The 20,615-nt window shown below is 38.6% G+C and overlaps 2 protein-coding genes, 1 long non-coding RNA gene and 1 pseudogene across 5 annotated transcripts; 3 read left to right on the top strand and 1 right to left on the bottom strand.

Moving 5' to 3' along the window:
• Positions 1-6: 6 nt before the first annotated feature.
• Positions 7-1,240, top strand: LOC106940658 (beta-1,4-galactosyltransferase 1 pseudogene; annotated as a pseudogene).
• A 1,416-nt stretch (positions 1,241-2,656) lies between these two features.
• Positions 2,657-13,877, top strand: LOC106940655 (uncharacterized). Its single transcript, XR_001423160.1, has 3 exons — positions 2,657-3,177; positions 3,990-3,995; positions 13,867-13,877. It is a non-coding gene; the product is annotated as an uncharacterized LOC106940655 (long non-coding RNA).
• LOC106940653 (GTPase IMAP family member 7) lies at positions 9,712-12,573 on the bottom strand. 2 transcript variants are annotated; one of them, XM_015023445.1, is made up of 2 exons: positions 10,773-10,808; positions 9,712-10,629 (listed from the first exon to the last, which is right to left on the bottom strand). In XM_015023445.1, the coding sequence occupies exons 1-2, from the start codon at positions 10,789-10,791 to the stop codon at positions 9,929-9,931; spliced, it is 720 nt and encodes a 239-aa protein (XP_014878931.1). In that variant the 5' UTR covers positions 10,792-10,808; the 3' UTR covers positions 9,712-9,928. The 2 variants fall into 2 exon arrangements, with proteins under 2 accessions (XP_014878931.1, XP_014878932.1); XM_015023446.1 differs by lacking the exon at positions 10,773-10,808 and adding an exon at positions 12,491-12,573 and having other exon boundaries at positions 9,713-10,629.
• On the top strand, positions 10,862-12,851 carry LOC106940654 (GTPase IMAP family member 1-like). Of its 2 annotated transcripts, none has more exons than XM_015023450.1 (3): positions 10,862-10,952; positions 11,303-11,319; positions 11,536-12,851. In XM_015023450.1, exons 2-3 carry the CDS (start codon positions 11,313-11,315, stop codon positions 12,165-12,167), a joined length of 639 nt encoding a protein of 212 aa, XP_014878936.1. In that variant the 5' UTR covers positions 10,862-10,952; positions 11,303-11,312; the 3' UTR covers positions 12,168-12,851. The 2 variants fall into 2 exon arrangements, with proteins under 2 accessions (XP_014878936.1, XP_014878935.1); XM_015023449.1 differs by having other exon boundaries at positions 10,864-10,952; positions 11,271-11,319.
• Positions 13,878-20,615: the final 6,738 nt, after the last annotated feature.

The following is a 20,615-nucleotide window of genomic DNA, read 5'->3' as shown; positions in this document are numbered from 1 at the left end:
ACGGAGACGGAGCGTTCAACCGGGCCAAGCTGATGAACATCGGATTTAATGAATCACTGAAGGAGTACGATTACGACTGTTTTGCCTTTTCGGATGTAGACCTGGTGCCAATAGACGACAGGAACCTCTACAGATGTTCTGACCATCCCAGACATTTATCAGTGGCTATAGATAAATTTAACTACATCTTATCCTCAAAAACTGCCTTTGGTGGCGTCTCCCTGCTGACACAGCAGCAGTTCCTGAAGGTCAACGGTTTCTCAAACACGTTCTGGGGCTGGGGTGGCGAGGACGACGACCTGTACAACAGGATCATCCACAGAGGGATGTCCATAACTCGGCCGGACGCTCAGATTGCAAAATACAAAATGATCAAACATGGAAGAGACTTGCACAATGAGGTGAATCCAGAAAACGCTGTGAAAACACAAAAAACAGCAGAGAATATCGACACTGATGGACTAAATTCCCTCAACTTTACTGTCAAAGAGATTATGAAGGATGTACTGTACACTTTAATCTCTGTGGATGTTCGGTCGCCATGACGATGAACATGTTTATTTTTGTAATTTTAAAGCAGGTCTTTAAAAACAATTTCCATGTAACGTCAAGGAAAAATCTAAATAAATTCACAAAGACCTGAGAATAATAATTGTGAACTTCCAAGAAGCCATTAAAACGAGATAAAAAGCTGAATTAAACTTTACATATTTTGGTTACAGGATGTAACCTGATAAACCTGATGTGCCAACAGTCACTCGTACAACTTGTTTAGTTTTCAAACAGTGTGGCTTGGCTACCGACAAAAACAGACTGAAACAAAAAATAACAAGCATTTTAGTCACATTTTAACATGAGTCAAGATAACACAATTTCGTATTAACTTGCTAAGCTGCTGACTGATTGTGTGAATAAGATGCTTCTGGGAACTGTATGATTTATTTGGTTTTATAAGAATTAAAACTCTATATTTGGACACAGATAAAGAGAAAACTCCATAGTAAAATATATGCAAACCTGCATGAGGGATGTTTCTTTGGTGTTAGAGTTATAATGTGTCAGTTTAAAGAACCTCACTGTTTATTCATGCTGCAGCTTTTTGAATGAGTTGAATGCAAGTGGGGGCTCGTCCAGGATTATGTTGATTGTTGCACAATTTGGTGTTTGCAGAAAAAAATGTTTGCAAAAAAATATATCCTACAATATTAATGTCAATAAATCTACTATAAAGACCGAAATAAAATCTAATTTATTGTGGTTTAGTTGATAAATGTTTTTTTTTTTAGGTTTGTTGGCTCTAGTGGCCTTTATTTGAAAGTAGTTTGACAGGAAACGGGGCAATGCGAGGGGAGAGGAGGAAGACATGTAGAAAATGTCACTAGGCCGGGAATCGAACCAGTGACCACCGCCACGAGGACTGAGGCCTCCACATGAGAGTCCTGCTTTGCCCCTACCTCTCCACAGCGCCCCCTGTTGATAAATGTGTTTTTAAAAATTGATACTCCGAGCGGTTTACGAGTAAGTTTTAATTTTACCAACATGTTGCTGCTTTCTGGAAGAAACATTTTGGAGCAACACATCCATAGCTCTGACCTGAAGCTGGAAGATAAAACAAAATTTATGATATTTGGAAATAATAAAAAACAGGAAAATAATCCAATTAAAATATCAATTGACAGTGTTGATTTAGAACAAGTACACAAAATAAAATTCTTAGGTGTCATATTAGACGATAAATTTAGCTGGAAACCACAGATCAGCCTAGTAAAATCTAAAATAGCCAAAAGTGTTGCTGTTCTAAGAGGAATTACTTTTGTCCTGGACTATACATCTCTGTTTATTCTATATAATACACTCATTACACCACATTTAACATATTGTGTGGAAATTGGGGGAATGCATACAAAACAAATTTACAGCCATTATATGTCTTACAAAAACAATTAATCCGAATACTTCATAAAGTGGGATTTTGGGAACACAAACCGGCTATTTATCAAATCAAATCTACTGAAATTCTGGGACCTTGTAACATTTAAAACTTTACAATTCATGTTTAAGGTCAGAAGTAAAAACTTCCACACAGTATACAGGAAATGTTTGGTGACAGAGAGGAGGGTTATAATTTAAGAGGTGAAGGATATTTTAAAAAACAATATATTAGAACAACTAGGAATAGTTTTTGTTTATCTGTGTGTGGAGTAAATGTCTGGAATGAATTGAATGATGAGTTAAAAAAAAAGTACAAATGTAAACCAATTTAAAAAACTCGTTAAAACAGAGCTTATTTCAAAATAGGATATATAAGATGATTGTTTAATAGTCTTTAATGTAATTGATGATATAAATAGTATTTAAAATAATTGTACATAGTTAAACATCATGTAAAATGGAAACAAGTTGTCTCTTTTCGATGTTCTGAAAGTTAATTGATAAATTGTCAAGCAGGAAAGGGGCAGGACATTATAAGATATTATATCTTCTACCTGCTCCTTTTAGAACAGAAAATATAAAATTTGCATGTCACATGGGCAGAATAATTTGTTTTACATTTTTATTTCTTACGTTTGTTTTATTCTATTTTTTTCTTGATTGTCTTTTCAGTCTGTTCGAAATAAATAAATAAAAAAAATAAAAAATAAATAAAATAAAACATGTGGAGGGAGCAAAAGATTAGGGTGATGGACAGGAGTCCTTCCAGACTCACAGACCTGGAGCTCAACTTCAAAAACGATGAGGGAAGATAAACAACATTTTCACAAAGTGGAAATAAGCCACAATAGATAAATAATGCCATTTATATAACCCTTTAACGACAAAATATTATGCACAAATGTGTACAATTTTAAAAATATATATCGTGTGTATTTGCTTAATGATTTTGATGATGTAATTTGAGAAAATGTAATGTTCATGAGACAGACAGCTGAGAAGGCCTCATCACACACAGGACAGGCGAGATCTGGCTGTAAGTTTTGGCAGGAGTTTTAAAGAACCATGAAAACCATTCTTGTGGTTTAGTTTCTTCAGTGTGATGCCAAAGAAGTGTCTGATGGGTATTTTTCTCGAACCTATATAAAAGAACCACAAACAACGTATATGAATTTTATGACAAAGCTTTTGCAAAAGGAGAAATCTCTGGTAGCAGCTCCTCCGAGCCGTTCACAGAGCGTTCTGGTCTGCTTCCGCGTGAGCCCCTGTTTTATTGTCAAGGGGGCAGTCAGGAAAAACAACAGAGGTCGTAAAACTTCTAACCTAAACATCTAGCAACCCGGTACCAGGTGTGATATCTGATCTACGGTCTGAGCCCGGTTCAAATCTCGGTCAAACTGTTTACAAGACAAAATACGACTGCTCACAGGCAGTTAGGAGGTATTCTGGTTGATAAGAATTAAGGTCTGAGAAACACAGAGTTAACTGTTTCACATAAAGATGAAACATACAGTCGTGCCCTCCAGGTCAGTGCATACACACATAAGGAAGAGAACACTTTAAATAGAAACTCACAATAATCTATAGACTGAATGTGAACTAAAGTAATTACAAAATGATAATACCAAAAAATCTCTAACAGTGTCAGATGTGAATAAAGAGTCTTTGGGTTTTATGAGTGCAGCACCTCCCTGAGTTCCTGCTACTCATTTCATTTTTATGAGGTTAGAAGTCAGGAATCAGGAAGCTGAAGCTGCATCTTGTTTGCCCCTGATCCAGATGATGGCGGACCCACATGGAGGGAGGGGCCTTCCAGTGGCTTCTTCATCCACAAACGTCATAGTTGTTTCTTAGTGTTACATTTTAATTTTAGTTTATGTTGTCAGTGTGATAGATTGGCTGAGGACCAACATGTAGGGAGCAGAAACAGGAAGAAGTGAGGAAAAGCTACCCGTCATGGACACCATCACCCTCCAGCGTTTGCATGTTTAGTTCTTGGCGCCTGGTTTTTATTCTCCAGCTGCTGAAGGAAGGCAGCACTTCTTCATTCTTCTCAGAAGATTGTCTTAATGAGGTTTCTGCTGCGGTGGCGCAGAAACCTGTCCTCTCCCTTAACCCAACTGGTGTTGTCATGGAAACGGTCTGTCGTACAGCTGGATTATTTCCCAGTTTCTTATTGAAGTTCGGTGTTTCTTATTTAGCTGTCAAATACTCTACGTTCACAAAGATGCAAAGTCCTGCCAGACACAAAGATAGTGAACAAAGAAGCTGTTAGAGGAATTAGATTATTATTCACTATATTATAATTACTGCTGTACTCTGTCCTTCCAGTCAGTCAGGAAAACTGACTGTGAGCTCACAGCTAAAAAATCAGGATCTGTCAAAGATTCCCACCGAGAAAACAAAATATTTTAACTTCCTGCTTCTCTATCCGTCAGTTTGAGTCCATCTGTCAGAAAATAAAACCATTTTTGTTTCTTATGAAGCTAAGAAGAATGATGTCTTTCTCTCTCCACAAAGAGAAGGTCCATTCAGAGACTCTGAGGAAACCAGCAGGATGTGAAACTGGCACCCTGATCCAGATTCTTCGCTTTGCTTTTGTATTTCTGTGTTCTCCCATTTTGAATTATTTATTTGAGTTTTTCCCCCTTTGATTTTTTTGTTCTTTTTGTTTGTTTTTTCAGCATTTTTCATTAAATACCTAACAATGATCTGCGGTCCCAGCTCTGGTCTGCTTTTTGGTCCAACCACAAACCTCATGACAGTCAAAATGTTGTTGCATGAAGGAGTTTAGTTCTCTGTCAACCAGGAACTGATCAGCAGAAATACTGGAAGATCTGATCGATTTAGTTCAGCTATAATATTTCTGTCCTTATTTCTACAGACATCCAGCTTCATTTCTTGATGCATGACTGTCTCCCAAAGGTTATCTTGAACTTTTCTCTAGATAATGTTTTTATTTCCAACCAAACTGGAAGAAGATCCCAGTCAGAGCTCCAGTAAATTTCTAGTAATTGAGGTTCCGTTAGATTTCATATTCAAAAATACCTCTGAGTTGTTCCAGAGCCTCCAGCAGCTCAGCTGAGGATCTGTGTTGGTTGGAGACGTTCAGGAAGGAAACAGCAGGTGGATGTGACTCTGCTGCAGGTCGACATCCAGCTCCATCTACCAGCTCTACTGTGGAGCAGGGGGCCAGGAAACAAAGCTACATGTTGGTTTTCCTGAATTCCTCCAGCTGCAGCAGTTTTTCACCTTCAAGCTGCTTCAGGGGAAATCTGAAACAGCTGAAGAGTTCAGGAGATGCTCTTCTTTTTCTTCTTTATCCTGGTTTTTATTGGCTGTTGGCAAGAAAATTAAAGGTTACCTTCATCTGTACTGATATGGAGTGCGGCTCAAAATGTCAGTTTTTACAAGTATTATCATCAACTTTGTTTTCCAAAAATCCCAATTAAAATGTAAATACTTTTACTATCTACATTTTCCTGTAGCACACGTGTAAAGTAAATGTTTCTTCTTAAATTCCTCCAACATTAATCTCCTTCCTCTTCTACAAACTAAAAAATGTCCTATTGTTTCATTTTCTTCACCATAATGAGAATTTCCAGGATTATATTTTTTCATTTGGAATAATGAGTGTGTCCAAATCTGTTGCTAAAAGTTTCTCCTCTCTTTTGTATCCTATAAAACCACCTTTTTTCTTATCCTGTTGTCTTTTTGCTTCCCAATTTGCTGTTTCGTTTCATTTAATCCCAATATGTGCTGGAACCCAAATACATGTAAATGTTAATCCCATCATTTCTTCATGCTAAATAATGATTGCTGTATTCCTAATAATAAAATGTCTTATCTGAATGACTGTGCTCTGAACTGGTTAATGCCCAACTGGAATCTGAACAAATTATTCTTTTTAAAGGTCTTAATTATTTTTTCCACTCTACTGCTAATAATAATGTTAATATTTTCCCTGTGAATACTGACAACCCATTTGTTTAATCTGAAATTCTGGAATAATAAATGCCATTCCTATGTAAAAATGTTTGTGTTTTTATTACATAATTCATTAAAAATAAAAAAATGAATCTAAATATCTCATGCTATGAAATGGTCACCCACAGAGACGTGATGTGTGGGAGACGATCACATGTCCCCAATGGCACCATGTGGGATCTTTTGGTCAAATATGACATAAAGGAAAAATGTCTGCAGTGACAGAAACAGACGTTCAGTGGTTTTCTGCTTTAGGACAAATGAAAACCATACATTAACTGAAACTAAATATTTCAGCAGTTTTGTTTCTCCTGTCTGGTGTGGTATATTCTTGTGACCATTCTTCAGTAATATACTTTGAACTGAAACTGAAAATACCAATCAATCGATCAATCAGGTTTATCTGTATAGCATGTCAGCAACAAAGCAGTTCAAAGTGCTTCACATCATAAAAACAAAACTCATTAAAGCACCACAGTAAACATTAGAGTTTGTCAAGTGTCATCGTTAAACATCAACATGTTGGTAAATGTTTCATTTACTTAATAATGTTAAATAAATGAAACATTTGAGCCCAAATGTCTGCCTGGCTCTGGGATGATGTCATGATTTGTGGAGGTGAGGATGGAAGCCGAGGACCAAGATTCAGAGCAATAATGATGATCTCTAGTGAAAGTCCAAACCAAGAGGTAACTGGTTACACAGATAGAGACAATGACATTAGACCTGATAGGGAACAGGTGGGTAAACATACACAGGGGAGGGAATCAGGGGAAACAAGGGACAGCTGGGACAATCAAGGGGTTGACAGGACAACTCAACTGAAAACAACACAGAAACCTAAACTAACACAGAGAAAAAAACTAAACTTTACAATGGGTGGGAACTTCCAGAAAGAAAAATCAGCAATGTGTGCATAGGAAAAGGAGAAAAAAGTAAATTAATCAATAATAATAATAGTAATGGAGGCTAATTTGCTATAGAGGGAAAGTCAGTTCATTTAACACTGAGGAGCCCAAAGTGGTTCCTGGAGGCCCGGCATCCTGCATGTTTTAGTCTCTCCCTGGTTTAACACACCTGCATCAAATGATGCTCATTAGAGACCTAAGGAGAACATTGACCTGCTGAGGAGGTTGTTACCACCAGGGAGAGAATAAAACATGCAGGATGCCTCCAGGACCCACTTTGGGCTCCACTGATCTAACAGTTGCAAAGTGTGCAGAAACCGTTCAGAAGAGCTGAGAAGTGACATCCTAATATTCTCAAAATGAATAATGTAAAGAATAATATCCCTGCCCCAGTGTAAGAAATGAATAATACTGGTCTACTGGAAATAACAGTCATAAAACCTGAAGGATTTCTCTGAAATGGAGATAATGGGAGGCTTCCTGAAAAGACCTCAGACGTCTTCAGGTCCATTTCCAACCACATCAGATTCAGCAGCAAATATCTCCATGAACAGGTACAGAGATGGATGAAACAGGCTGTTGACATCTGCCACAAGCTGCACGGACAGAAGCAAACATTTTAGACTATGGATTAGATATAATACTCAAGATACACCAGTTTGCATTGGGTAAGACAATGCCCAGCATTGTGCTGTAGAGGACAGATCTATAGGACATATTGAGGATTTATGTACCTGTGTTATAATATGTGACTAGAGCTCATTCAAGATATTCTATCCTGTTCACATTGACTCCTAATTAAGTTCAAAGATTTTGGGCAGATCGAAACGATTAAATTATAAAAAGCCTTTTAGTCTGATAGTGGGTAAAAACAAGGAGACCAGGTCAGAGTCATCAGGCAGATGAGGAAAAATGGAGGATTTACTGTGAGTGAACCTGCAGATGTGTAGATACCTAAAAAGTGATGAGATGGAAGTTAAAAATAAAAGTTAAAAATAAAGTTTCATAAAGGAAGCTGCTCTCTGTGTAGGCTGGTTTTCCGTGTTTCCTCCTCAGACAGCATCTTATCTGACATCCTGTCTACATATTTGTGATAGTTTGACGTAATGCAGGTCAGCACATGACTTGAAAGGCCTTTGTCTGAGTCTGTGTTTGGTTTCTATTCACCCTCCGGCTCTCAATCAGCCTAGTTAGTTCAGTTGGCAGAGATTTCCTGCCAACTGATATCCAGATGTTCTGGACATCAGAACATCTTAGTAGATGTTCTGATGTCCAGAACCAATGATGTTAAGTAATACATGTCGGTACTGGATGATGAGCAGCAACAGTAAACGAAGGAGCAGAACTTTGCAATCATCACAGTCCCTCTGATGTAGGAAAGATTTTGTTCAGCACAACCTGAATATATTGAGGATAATAACATTGCCTATATTTACAGGATGAGATGAAAGCATTTGCACTGCATGGCCTGGTTGAGAATCAAGACAAGACTGGATCAGCTAAGTGAACTGATGCACAAAACTTTACTCATTTTGATGCTTCTGACTTAATTACTATGCCCATTTAAATCAGAGCTTCTAACTGAATGATCTAAGAATGGACAAATCTTTCATCTTGCCCCAAAAACCCTGACATCATGTGGTTGTGTGAATACCACAGAAATCTAAGCCGATGTCGACTGTTGTTGTTCTTATGACCTTATCACTTGATTTCTGATTGTGCTAAAAGGTCTTTACTGATTACAGTACATGATGTCTGGCTGCTGATTCACTGCCTGTCACAACTGATTAGCTCTATAGATCGGTGCACCAGTGGTGCAGGGTGCAGGCCTTAGTTCTCGTCACAGGTTCGAGTCCTGGCCTGTTGGCCTTTGCTGCAGGTCTCCTCCATCTCACACACACTTCCCTGTGTGACAACTGATAAATTAAGGCCACAAACACAGACAAAACCATGAAAAAATAATATTTATATGGACTACATGTAGTGCTGTTTCTCTTCAAATGTAAAGAAAACAATAAAATTCACCAACTCAACCATAAAAACTTGGAATAAATTATTGATCAATTAAGCTCCTCCTGCTGTTTTGATTTCCTCATAATATTGGCAGAAATGAAGGAATGCTCTGATGATGCATCTGATCTGATAAATACTAACTCATCCTCCCAGCAGGTGTTTTTCCCCAGGCTTTAAAAACAGAAGTTATCAAACCACTGATAAAAAAAAGAACAATTTGGACAAATCACTACTGGAGAACTACAGGCCAAGGAGAAATTAAAGAACTAATGTCTCAGCAAGATCTAGAGAAACTCATCCATGCGTTTCCCTTCAGTTACATTAATTACTGCAGCAGCGTCTTCAGGTCTGACTAAAACATCCTGCAGCTGCAACTGATCCAGAAGCTGCTGTTGATGTTCTGACTAAAACCAGGAAGTTAGAGAACGTCACCTAGTTCTACAGTTCGTCCACTGAGAGAATAGACTTTAAAATACTGTTATAAATCACTGAACAGATTAAAAATCTGCCTTTCTGTTGTCATAGCAACCTTCCAGACCTCTCAGGTCTCCTGGTTCTGGTCTGCATCCCCAGAATCAAGAAATGACTGAGACCATTATCATAGGAAGGTGATGACATCATGCTTACCTTTGTGCCGTTATGTTATTAACCAGCTTCCTGGTCCATAATCTCAAATGCACAAATAAAAATAAACATCACAGTGGAGTAATGTTTATAGCCATGTTAGTGCTGTAGGTTTTTTCTTCCTGAACACTAGCCAAGCATTACTTCCCTTGATTCCTGTGTAATAAACTTTGTCTCATCTGACATCAGTTCAGTCATTCATGGTTGGGATCAGGAAAAACTCTGGTTGGTCATTTATTGTGGTTTATATTTGAAGAAATTCATGTGAAAATCATGGGAAACAAAAGCAGAAAATAATAGGTAGTAGTAACAGATATTACAATCAGACTTTATTAATACAGTTACATCATTTTCAGTATTTAATCATTCCTTCTGGGTAATTATGGTAAAGTTTTCTACATCATTTCGATAAGTACTCTAGTAATTTTATTGTGTTTACTAATATGAGCTTTAGGACAACATTTCTAATCTCTGTTAAGAATATTTAGAAAATTCCTGATGCGACGTACGAGTGAAGCAATGAAGCTGTACTGGTTTTCTTGTACAGGATGTGCGGCTCTTCTGGCTGCTTCCACCTCTTCGTACATCTCGTTGGTGTAGTAGGTTCCTCCGTTTGCTGCCGCCATCTCTTCGACCTTCCTGAACAGCTCTTCCACCTGCTCTCCGTCCCTGCTGCTGTTTTCAAAGACGTGGAATCTGCTCCCACATCTTCGGATGAGTCTCTGAAGCTCTGGATCACCTTCTCTCACATAGTCTTGGATGCTTGAGTCCAGGTCTCCACCGCGGGTAAACAGGACAATCATGAACTGGTCCGCTCTGCGACCAAACAGCTCCTGCAGGGCCTCCACTGAGTTTTTCTCTTCCCTGGTGAATCTTCCAGCCTGGATCACCAGCAGGAACACGTGAGGACCTGGAGTGGACACCTGGACACACCTGACTATCTCCCTCCTAATGAACTCTTCTGTTCTGTCAGTGTCCAGGATGCCAGGTGTGTCCACCACAGTAATTAATCTGTCTCTCCAAGTTGTTTCTTCTCTCTGGCAGGTCGTGGTCACCGACTCTGAAGCTGGACGAGATTCAAACCGCTCTTCTCCCAGGATTGTGTTTCCGACGGCACTTTTACCAACACCTGTTTTTCCAATCATCACAAGTCTCAGAGATCGGCCTGCAACAATTTAGAGTTTCTGATTAGATCTTTTATTTTCAGTTGATTTATATTTTAATTCTTTTAGCTCTGCATTGTTTTTTCACTGCACAAACATTTTGTGAAGTTTGAGCACAAGCAGAGGAAAATAATTAATTGCTTACCAGGTTTAAATGAAGCCATGTAGTCTGTGATATGGGCATCAGACAAATGAATAAACAAATCCTGTGTTTGTTATTTATAGGTAGCAAAAACAGGCCAATCGTTCAGGAGGTTGAGCCACTCATTCATATAAAACAGACTGACATGAGTCCAGCCCTCACCTGCTGAGAAACTGACTCACAGTAAGTAGAGACAACTTCATTTAACTTTAACGAACTTTTGAATTTAGGACTATTCACTATTGTAGCATTAGATTTAGTATTTAGAAAAATTATATTTATTATGAAAAAAAATAAAATATATGTCACTATTTATATAAATCTTATTTAAAATGTAAAATAATTTCCTTATTTATCCATTCACAGCATTAAAGTAGATTTTCTTTCTCATTATTAGACATTGGATTCTAAAATAAAATGAACCATATCGCTCAAATATAAAATAACATGAAAAATGGGAAGCATAAAAGTTTTCTGTTTGGTTTTTCTGTCTTTCTTAAGATCCACATTTTTTTCTGATTCAACTTTAACAGCCAAATAACAATGAATGGTAAGTTTGTATCTTTAATTCCCCTCATAATATTGCAAGCATGTTTTTTTCTAATGTGTTCAAATTAAATCTAAAACCTAGATGTAAAAAATGATTGTAAAAGAGATTTTTTTGTTCTTTAAGAGCATTTGAAAATGTGCAACTCAATTATGTTTTTACTTGAAAGGTAGATGAATGTCATGGTAATAAATATTCATTTTGATGTTACATTTCCAGGCCCAGTGAATCTTGTCCTACTGGGAATGTCGGGGACTGGGAAAAGCAGTACTGGAAACTCAATCCTGGGAGAGAAACTGTTTCTGGCAAAGAGCAGCTCAAAACCGGTGACCACAATGTGCCAGCTGGGAAAAACTATGATAAATGGCTTACATGTTCGAGTGATTGATACACCTGACATGTTTGATGACGACATGGAATCATCAGTCCGAGACAAACTTCTGAAAAATTGCACAAATCTGTGTGGGTCTCATCCTTGTGTGTTTGTTCTCGTCCTTCAGGTTAGTAGATTTACAGACGGGGAGAGAGACATCCTGACAAAGTTAAAGAAAATGTTTGGGAGAAAAGTCAGTGAACAAACGATCATCCTGTTCACTCATGGAGACGATCTGAGTCGGGCCGCGATGAGCTTGAAAACCTTTTTACATCAATGCCAGCCTGATCTGAGAGAAATAGCTGAAATGTGTGGCGGGAGGTGCGTTCTGTTTGAAAATAAGGATTCAGATACAGGTCAAGTGGAAGATCTGATAGACAACGTAAAGGAGGTGTTAGCAGACAATAGTGAAGCTTCATGTGAGGTGGGAGAGAAAAGCTGGTGGAAGATTCTGCAAATACGAGTGAATAGCAAGTAACAACGGTTAGTTATTCATGGCAACATCTTATTACCAGACATAATATCAACATCTTACTGAACAGGTTAGAACTGTGCTAAAGTTGTACAGAACATCTGAGTTGTCGTTCTAGAGCGATTATGTATGTAAAAGTAATTGTTTGGGAACTTCCTCAGAATAAGTTTAACTAAACCACTGTGAGCTGTTCAACACGTCGCTACTTTCAGTTTGTTTCTGCAGACACTTTTAATAAGACAAGAGAAACAGATCAATCCAAACATAATATCTTCTAAGGTTCATTTATTACATTAAACCCTACAGAGCAGAGTTAGGGTTAGGGTTACCTGGACGTGCAAGTCTTCGGCTCCATAGCAACAAAAAACAAACAATAAAGAGAAAAATGTTCGAAATCCTAAAAACTGAGAAGCAGGAGAAAGAGAAATCCTAACCCTGCAAAGGTTAGGATAGGATCTTACCAGGAAGTGAAAAAGGGGAGGGCAGGTTTATGGGCGGAGCAAGCTTTTTCATAAAAAATTAAAAGCTCAAAATAATCCACCACAGTGCATTATTATTATTTATTATTACTGTTTTTGTTGCTGTTAATCTAATGTGTATGTTTGCACTTATAATGTTGAAGCTGCTACATTTAGATCTCCCCATCTGCCTCTTGTGTGGAAAAACCAAAATAAAATACTTTAAATAAGATTTCTGGATGAATCCTGAATCTAGTTCAAGCTTCCAAAATGGACAAATGTTTGAATTAATCTTTAGACCTCTAATTGCTTTAATTGGTAATGTCTATGTACATTTATTTGTTTAGTAATTTGTCTCAAAATATTACAATTTAATGTAAATATAGAACTAAAAACATACAAAAATAACTGCATGTACCTTCACAACTCTAATTTTAATTAAATGTGTGATGTTTTTAATTTATAAATAACCTTTTACTTTATTAGAAATAGCATGAGGATTAATATTTGCAACATTAAAGTGAAGATGCTGCTTTGTAAAAATATCAAAAAATAAAATTGGAAGATATGTTAATGAGTTGTTGCTTTTGCTCTTTTTGTTGTCCTTTATGGTTTATTTCCTTTCTTTTCATTTCTGCATATGGAAAGTAAATAAAAATGCTTCATTATAGAACTATTTCAAATAAAGCTTCTTATTTTCATATCAAATTTAAACCAACATTGAAAATTTAAGTTTGCAACAAGCATTTATTGAAGGTCAGAAAAAAAGCAGTGAGCATGTCTGCAGACCCCACACATCCTGGACACCAGCTGTCTAAACCTTTACCTTCAGGTCAGAGCTACAGACAGTTTTATGTTGTCTCTGATGTAAATGAACATCTTACAGCCTAAGTAGTTCAAAGATATACTGTCACAGTGTTTCAGTGTTTTATGTAAAGTAATAGTTACACATACATATACATACAGTTCCTTTTATTCATTATGTTATTTTCTCTCTAAAGTTTGGACATTTGTACTTAACATCTGTGAGCTGTGAGCATTGTAAGTAAAATTCTTTGTTCAGACAATCTTGACCATTAAAGGTAAATCTAATAAAAATTTGGAACATTAAATGACAAACTGCAAAAGACATGAATATGAAAAGAGAAACTTTAGAAATGAAGTGAAAGAGACGGGAAAGAAACAAACTTTAATGGAGAACCAGAAGGTGTGAGGAACTGGAAATGACTTTTTGTTGGTGAAACCAGTTTGAGGAGAGACTTTAGGATGATGATGAAGTGAAGTTTTACACTTGTACAGTAGGGGGCAGTATGCGCATTTTTATTAAACTAGTAATCTATCAGTAAACCGAGAGAAACAGAGGAGGAAGCGTTATGTAACGCCCTGCTTTATTTCCCTTTAAAACTACCTACATTTATCCAATGATTCATTCTTTAGGTCAGAAGTTTGTACTGGGTCTTTAGTTCGGTTCCCTGTTAACAACCAGTTTCTCTGTAACAACTGAAAGGCAACTTGTGAAAAAAAACCATTCAGGAATAACGAAGAGGACCCGGCCGAGTCAGAGCAAATGAGGAAATGTAAGTCAAACCTCCTCAAGTCACCCAAACAGTTTTCGTGGGTTCATTTATTGTATCGGAGTGGAGTTAGCTTAAATGAAGCGTCTATAACAGTGAAATGTGTGACTACTGAGGTTTACTCCTGATGGGGGAAACGGCTCAGGGCAACGCCTGACCATCGTTAATCATCTCTACTTTAAAAACTACAAAACCCAAACTTTTCGAAGCTGAACCAGATTATTCTAGCTCAACTATTTGAACGCAGTTTGTGATTTGCGAAACATTTGATTTATAAAAGATTTATTATAAAGCCAAGTTAATTTCACTCTGTCATCTTTTTCACTATTAAACTTGGTCTAAATCCTCACTTACTTTTTAAGTGCTGTAGATATTTCATACAAATAGAGCAGAATTCAAAGAAAACTTCAGACAGCCCTAAAGGGGTGTGTGTGTGTGTGTGTGTGTGTGTGTGTGTGTGTGCGCGCGCGCGCGTGCGTGTGTGTGTGTGTGTGTGTGTGTGTGTGTGTGTGTACGTTTGTTTGTAATACCTTGTGGGGACGATTTTCCTGACATATACCACGTTGTGGGGAGCAATTGCTCCTTGTGGGGACCGGAGCCTGGTCCCCACAAGAGGAAACCCTGTTTTTGGGATTTAGGGCTAAGGTGTGAATTGAGTTTTGGTTGGTTAGGGTTAGGTATGTGATGGAAAAGGGTAAATGGTAGATTTAGGCTGTAGAAATGAATGGAAGTCAATGGAAAGTCCCCACAAAGATAGCCACGCAAACGTGTGTGCATGTGTAGGTGTGTGTGTTTCCAAAACATCAACTAATAAACTTCCATATTCAGAATTTATTGATCATTTATAAAGTATCAATGAACATTTTACAAATGTTTTTACATTTTTGTTACAGTGTTATATTGTTTACTCATAAATGCTCAAAATTCATACATGACAACTACAGTTTAAAGCCAAACAGACGTGTAATTATCATGTTACATTACAAAACAACACAAGTGTCAAACTCAAGGCCAGGGGACCAAATCTGGTCCGCCATAGGTTTTTATGTGATCCTCAAGAATCTAATGGGGCAAATAAATAGAGCCTTTAAAGCTGCAGTATGTAACAAAAATGTCCTAAAATATAAATATTTTTTAAAATAAAATTAACAATCCACTAGCCTTAAAGCTGCAGTATTGTTCTTCAGCTATCAAGCTATTTACCTACAGCTTAGGTAAGAAATGGGGGAGATTGATCTTTTCACAGATTATCTGTCTCTTACTGTCATGACATGGTGACAGTTTTAACATATAAAAACATTTTTATACACATTACCTGCTGCAGCTTTAAGGTCTTAGCTATGCTATGAGTTCAGCCAACAGAGTCATGAAATGTGTTGATGAGAATGGTGGGGATGGACGCAGCGGACCCAGGATGTGATGAAAAAAATAGTTTAAGGGACAAGAGTGTACAGGAAATGGATGGATGAGGTTGAGAATTACTCGTTTAGATAGCGGTTTAAAATAACAGGGAAACGTCCATCAGGTGATTGTTCTTATTGCGGGGAAACAGAAGGAAATATATAAGAGAGAGGAACGAAATGGAAATGGGGATTTCAGTAACTGTGGCTAATTTATTAGGGAAGCATCAATCACATAATATAATTCAGGGTTTCCCCCAGTGTATTATAAGCCTGGCGGCCCGCCATGCTTTACTAGCCCTGCCGCCAGGCTAAGCTTTGCTTGTTTACGTTTCTAGGAAAATTAAAAGAAAAGAAAACAAAAAAAAAATTGTTTTTTTTTTGTTTGTTTTTTTTTAAACAAACAAACGGGATGCAAGCGTCTCTTTTGCTCTTAGCATTTCAGTAACAGAGCAGATTTATTCCTAAAGGATAGGTTTATAATAAATAGTTTCTGACATGTCTTTGGGTTTATGACTCCATATCTTCCCCTTCAGTTTATCACCTACTGGTTTGGTTCCACTTTCTCACAGATCAGCCCCACATGTTTACAGAGAAACAGATCATCTCAGAACTCGCAGCAGCTCCTTTCCTCCTCACCGTGTCGACTAAAACTCGACCTTTGTCTCCTCTGACCTTCTCCGCCTCCCTCTCAGAATCACTCAGGACTTTTTTCTCCAGCAGTTTGTCCAGCAGACTCTGCAGAACCGGTTCTGAAATCCCATCGATGATTCTGGTCCGGGTTTCCTTCAGCTGCTCGTCAGAAGGCAGACCCGGTTTCACTCTGTGAGCTAAAAGACAAACACGTCTCTCCCAAACGCAGCAGGAGGTTTCCTTCTCCTTCACGCTCAGCTTAATGTTTCCAGTGATGCTGCTGAAAATCACCTGGATGGAGGTGAAGTAGCTGCTGTAGGATTCTGGGTCAAACTCTGCTTCTGTGGGCTGAACCAGAACCGATTCTCCTGCAGGACTGGTGGACAGAGAGTAGGTCTCCTCTGGACGCAGTTTGCAGTGTGGAGGAGCATCTATGAACGTCTCCAGTCCAAATAATTTCTTCCTGGTCCGCTTCAAATCCCGGATCACAACATTCCCTGGAAGAAGCAACAAATTGAGGAAGGAAGTGACATCAGGATCAGCTGGAGGTTTGTAGAACAGCAGAACCAAGGCTCGGACCGGGTCAGGAGGAGAATCTTCATCCTTGACGTTCCCAAAAGCAGAAAACCCTGTGATGCTGATGACGATGTGAGTCTCTGTGATCCTCTCAGGCCTGATAAACTCCACGCCTTCATCATGGAGGTGAGCGACTGACAGGAAGTGACATCGTCCTGTGGAGCGGACCTCACAGTGAGGCAGATGAAGCCGAGCCACAGACCGCTGCTGGCAGCTGATGTCAAACAGAGGTCCTGCAGGCTTCTTGCCATGTGGGCTCAGTAAGCTCCTGTTCCAGGGAACCACCCTGTAAAACACGTCTCCTCCTCCCGTCATGTCAAACACCAGGCCGCTCACTCTGCACTGGTACCGGCCTGGACCGGAGCACTGGAACCAGCAGCTTTCATCATCTGGATCCCCACAGAAACCAGGAGTGAACTCCTCAGAGCTGCTTTGGAGCTTCATGGTGGGTAAACTAGCAGCTCTGGGTAAGATACTGACGTCTAACGGAGGATCCTGACTGCATGATGGACAGCTCTGAGACAAACAGGAGGAGGATTTTATCCTCTCATTTATCTCGAGGTTTTGTAGCTGTTCATGGAGGTCGGCCGTCTGGGTTTCAGCAGGTTTGATGTTTTCTGATCTGATCAGAGGTTCAGTTTCATCAGGGAGAGTTTGATCAGCAGCTGGTTCGATCTCCACAACTTCACTGGTTCTGCTGCTGCTCTCAGGAAATGGATCCTTTTGCCGGTCACTGATTAAGTCAGTATCAGATAGCATGGTTAAACAAGGCAAAGCTCTGGGCTCATGGTTTTCCAAAGATCCGAGTTCAAACAGAAGACCTGGTGGAACCGTTCTAGAAAAGGCTACGTTTTTACACCGAGTTCCTCTACATATTGGTTCAGAATCCTCTTCATCATAAATCCAGTTTATTTCTGATGTAGATGATGATTCTGTAGCGAAACGAATTTGAGGAATTAAATTATAATGTGCATCATAAGCCTCATAATATGTTTCAGTCATGGGTTCTCCTGGTTCTGTTGCCGTTTTGCAGCAACAGAACCAGGAGAACCTGTTTCCACGTTTGTCTTTGGTTTTAGGCATTACTGTTTTCCTTTGAAAGTCCAATAAGTGAATCCAGATGAATATGAATTTCTTCTTTGAATTATTTTAAAAATGATTCATTCATCTTCTTTCAGGCTCCTCTGTTAATGGACCTGGGAAAAGAAAAGAGAGAGAAACATAAATCATCTTTGTCCAAATGAATATTTTCATCGTGTCATTTCCACATCCAGATGGTCAGAAGACGAAATATAAGAAAATAAAATCTAATTTTAAGTTTAATGTGTGAATTATTGCTTATTTATGAAGAACAGATTTGGAAATCCTGCATCTCTGTCCAAATGTGTCCACCCGTCCTCTCTGGGACTTTGATATGATGAGACACAAACTGAAAATGTTCTCCAGGAATCAAAAACATTTGATGTTTTACATCTTATTACAGAATCTGGACCACATTTAACATCTCGAGTTCAAAACTTCTAACATCAAGAATAATCAAATATTTTTCTTCATCGTTAAACAAAAAGGAAAAAAAAAAATTATTATTCTTTAGTTTCCACCAGAGGGGTCAAAGGTCAAGTAAGCCACATTAGAGGAAGAAACTGCTGGTTTGAACTGCAAGTTCCTGAATAGGATTTATTTTAACAAATTCACTTTCATAATAAACACTTTACTTTTTCTTACACAAAAATCCATTTGTGTTAAAAACCAGACAGAAAGGTTCAAAGACCTTTTTACATCGTTTACAAATGTATTAAATTTGAGTTTTTTTGGGAAAATGCTGCAACCAAAATTAAGTGTCTTGGTTTTTATTTGTATTTTCTTTGTCTTTTGCTGTGAATTTATTTATTTTTAAAATAAAACTTAATTTCATTTCCTTATTAATCTTCCTGTGATTTTCTGATTGTTATGAAGCACTTTGGTCAGCTGAGGTTGTTGTAAATGTACTAACAACAACTTGTCTTACATAAAATAAATAAAGACAAACTCAAACATTCATTATGAGGTGAGAAGAGGCCTGCATCAAACGCACCAGGAGCCGTTTGGTGCCTCCTGATGCACCAAACGGCTCCTGATGCACCAAACAGCTCCTGATGCACCAAACAGCTCCTGATGCACCAAATGCATCAGGAGCCGTTTGGTGCATTTGGTGCATGCCGTTTGGTGCATTTGGTGAGGCACCAAACGGCTCCTGATGCACCAAACGCATCAGGAGGCAGATAGTGAACACGAAGAGCGAGAACGAAAGGAAGAAGCAGAAACTTTCTAAACTCTGTGCTCTAGATCTGCAACACCTGCACAGAGGAGCTCAGGCAGAAAATGTGAGGTCTAAACATTAAATCTGTCAACAGCTGACAGAGAATCAGACCCAAAACTGTGAAAACAAACTAATGTTTAACTCTGAACAAACAGCAGGCTACATTCAATCAAGCTGAGCTTCTCTGATCGACTAGATGCCAGACAGCAGAGGCCTTCCTGCCTAAAAGAAATAAAACACAGTGGCAGTGAAACAGGATCAAATAATCTCAGGTACAACCCAGAAATCAAGAGGACTTAACCCTGTCCTGCTGGAACCACCACAGGAAGCAATCCAATCTGAGTGTTGCACTGAGAGGTGTGGAAGGAAAACTCATCAAAGTTGGCTGTACCATAAATAAAGGTGATTTAATAGGCCTCCTTCAGCACAGCATGGTTCACTCACGAGACAAAATGGCAGACTTCCCATCAGTCTTTTAGTCTCCTAGCTAGCAATCTCTATATATACTGTTGTCCCCGCCTTCTCAATTAACTGCCCAGCCAATCAAACTCCAGTAAACATGACTCCTTCTATAAAAGAGCTGGGTTTGAGGCAGGCCTCCTCCTTAGTAGGTTCCAAGATGGCTGCCACAAGGACACACCCAAAAAGGTAACAAACATTTCACAAGCAAAAGGATCACATACACACATTCTAGAACTTAAACGTTTAAGAAAATCTTATTGCTTCTTAACACTGAGTCAAGACTCAGAAAAACCTAACAGATGAATGTTCAAAGATCTGAGTCGGCAAACAAAACTTCAGCTCCTCCTTGTCCATCATGGCGTCTGAAGGGCCGTCTGACCCGCAAACATCAAGATACCAACCAGACGTCAACATCATAACAACAGGAGCATCAGCATTGTTAACAATTTAAAAAAGAAAACAGTTATTCAGAGCAGCATTAGCATTATGCTAACCAGAGCAACGTAACCATCAAGTAAACCACAAAGTTCAGAACTGATCAGAACATCATGAACAGAGGAAGTAAATAGCAGAAAAGAGCAGAGCAATATGGAAACTAAAATTGTTAAAACACAGAAGCTGAGCAGCCAGCTGCAAAATCCTCTGTTTTGTCAAACAAGATGGAGAATTCGGTCTTTCCCTTGTTCGCCATTATCAACTTCATCACCATAGTGATACAGACTTCCTGTCATTTTCTATGGTAGATAAAACATTTCCAGCTGCCAAAAGCAATGAACTCAGCAATGCTGATTGGCCAAATGTTTGTTTTTACCCCAGAACCTCAAAACCAGAGCCACTTAACATAAATATACAGATTTATGTTCAGATTCATGTATCTATACTCGGCATCCTCATTCGTTCTTATTACTCATCTATTTGTACCTTCAGCATCTTCCTCTAAGGCGTTCTCCCACACCGCAGCCTCCATCAATCCGTAACTCCATCAATCCGTAACTCCATCAATCCGTAACTCCATCAATCCGTAACTCCATCAATCCGTAACTCCATCAATC

The sequence above is a fragment of the Poecilia latipinna genome, unplaced genomic scaffold (genome assembly GCF_001443285.1).
Source record: "Poecilia latipinna isolate Pla-1442-1.1 unplaced genomic scaffold, P_latipinna-1.0 Scaffold3309, whole genome shotgun sequence".
Lineage (NCBI taxonomy): Eukaryota > Metazoa > Chordata > Actinopteri > Cyprinodontiformes > Poeciliidae > Poecilia > Poecilia latipinna.
This window is presented reverse-complemented; position numbering and strand designations above follow the sequence as displayed.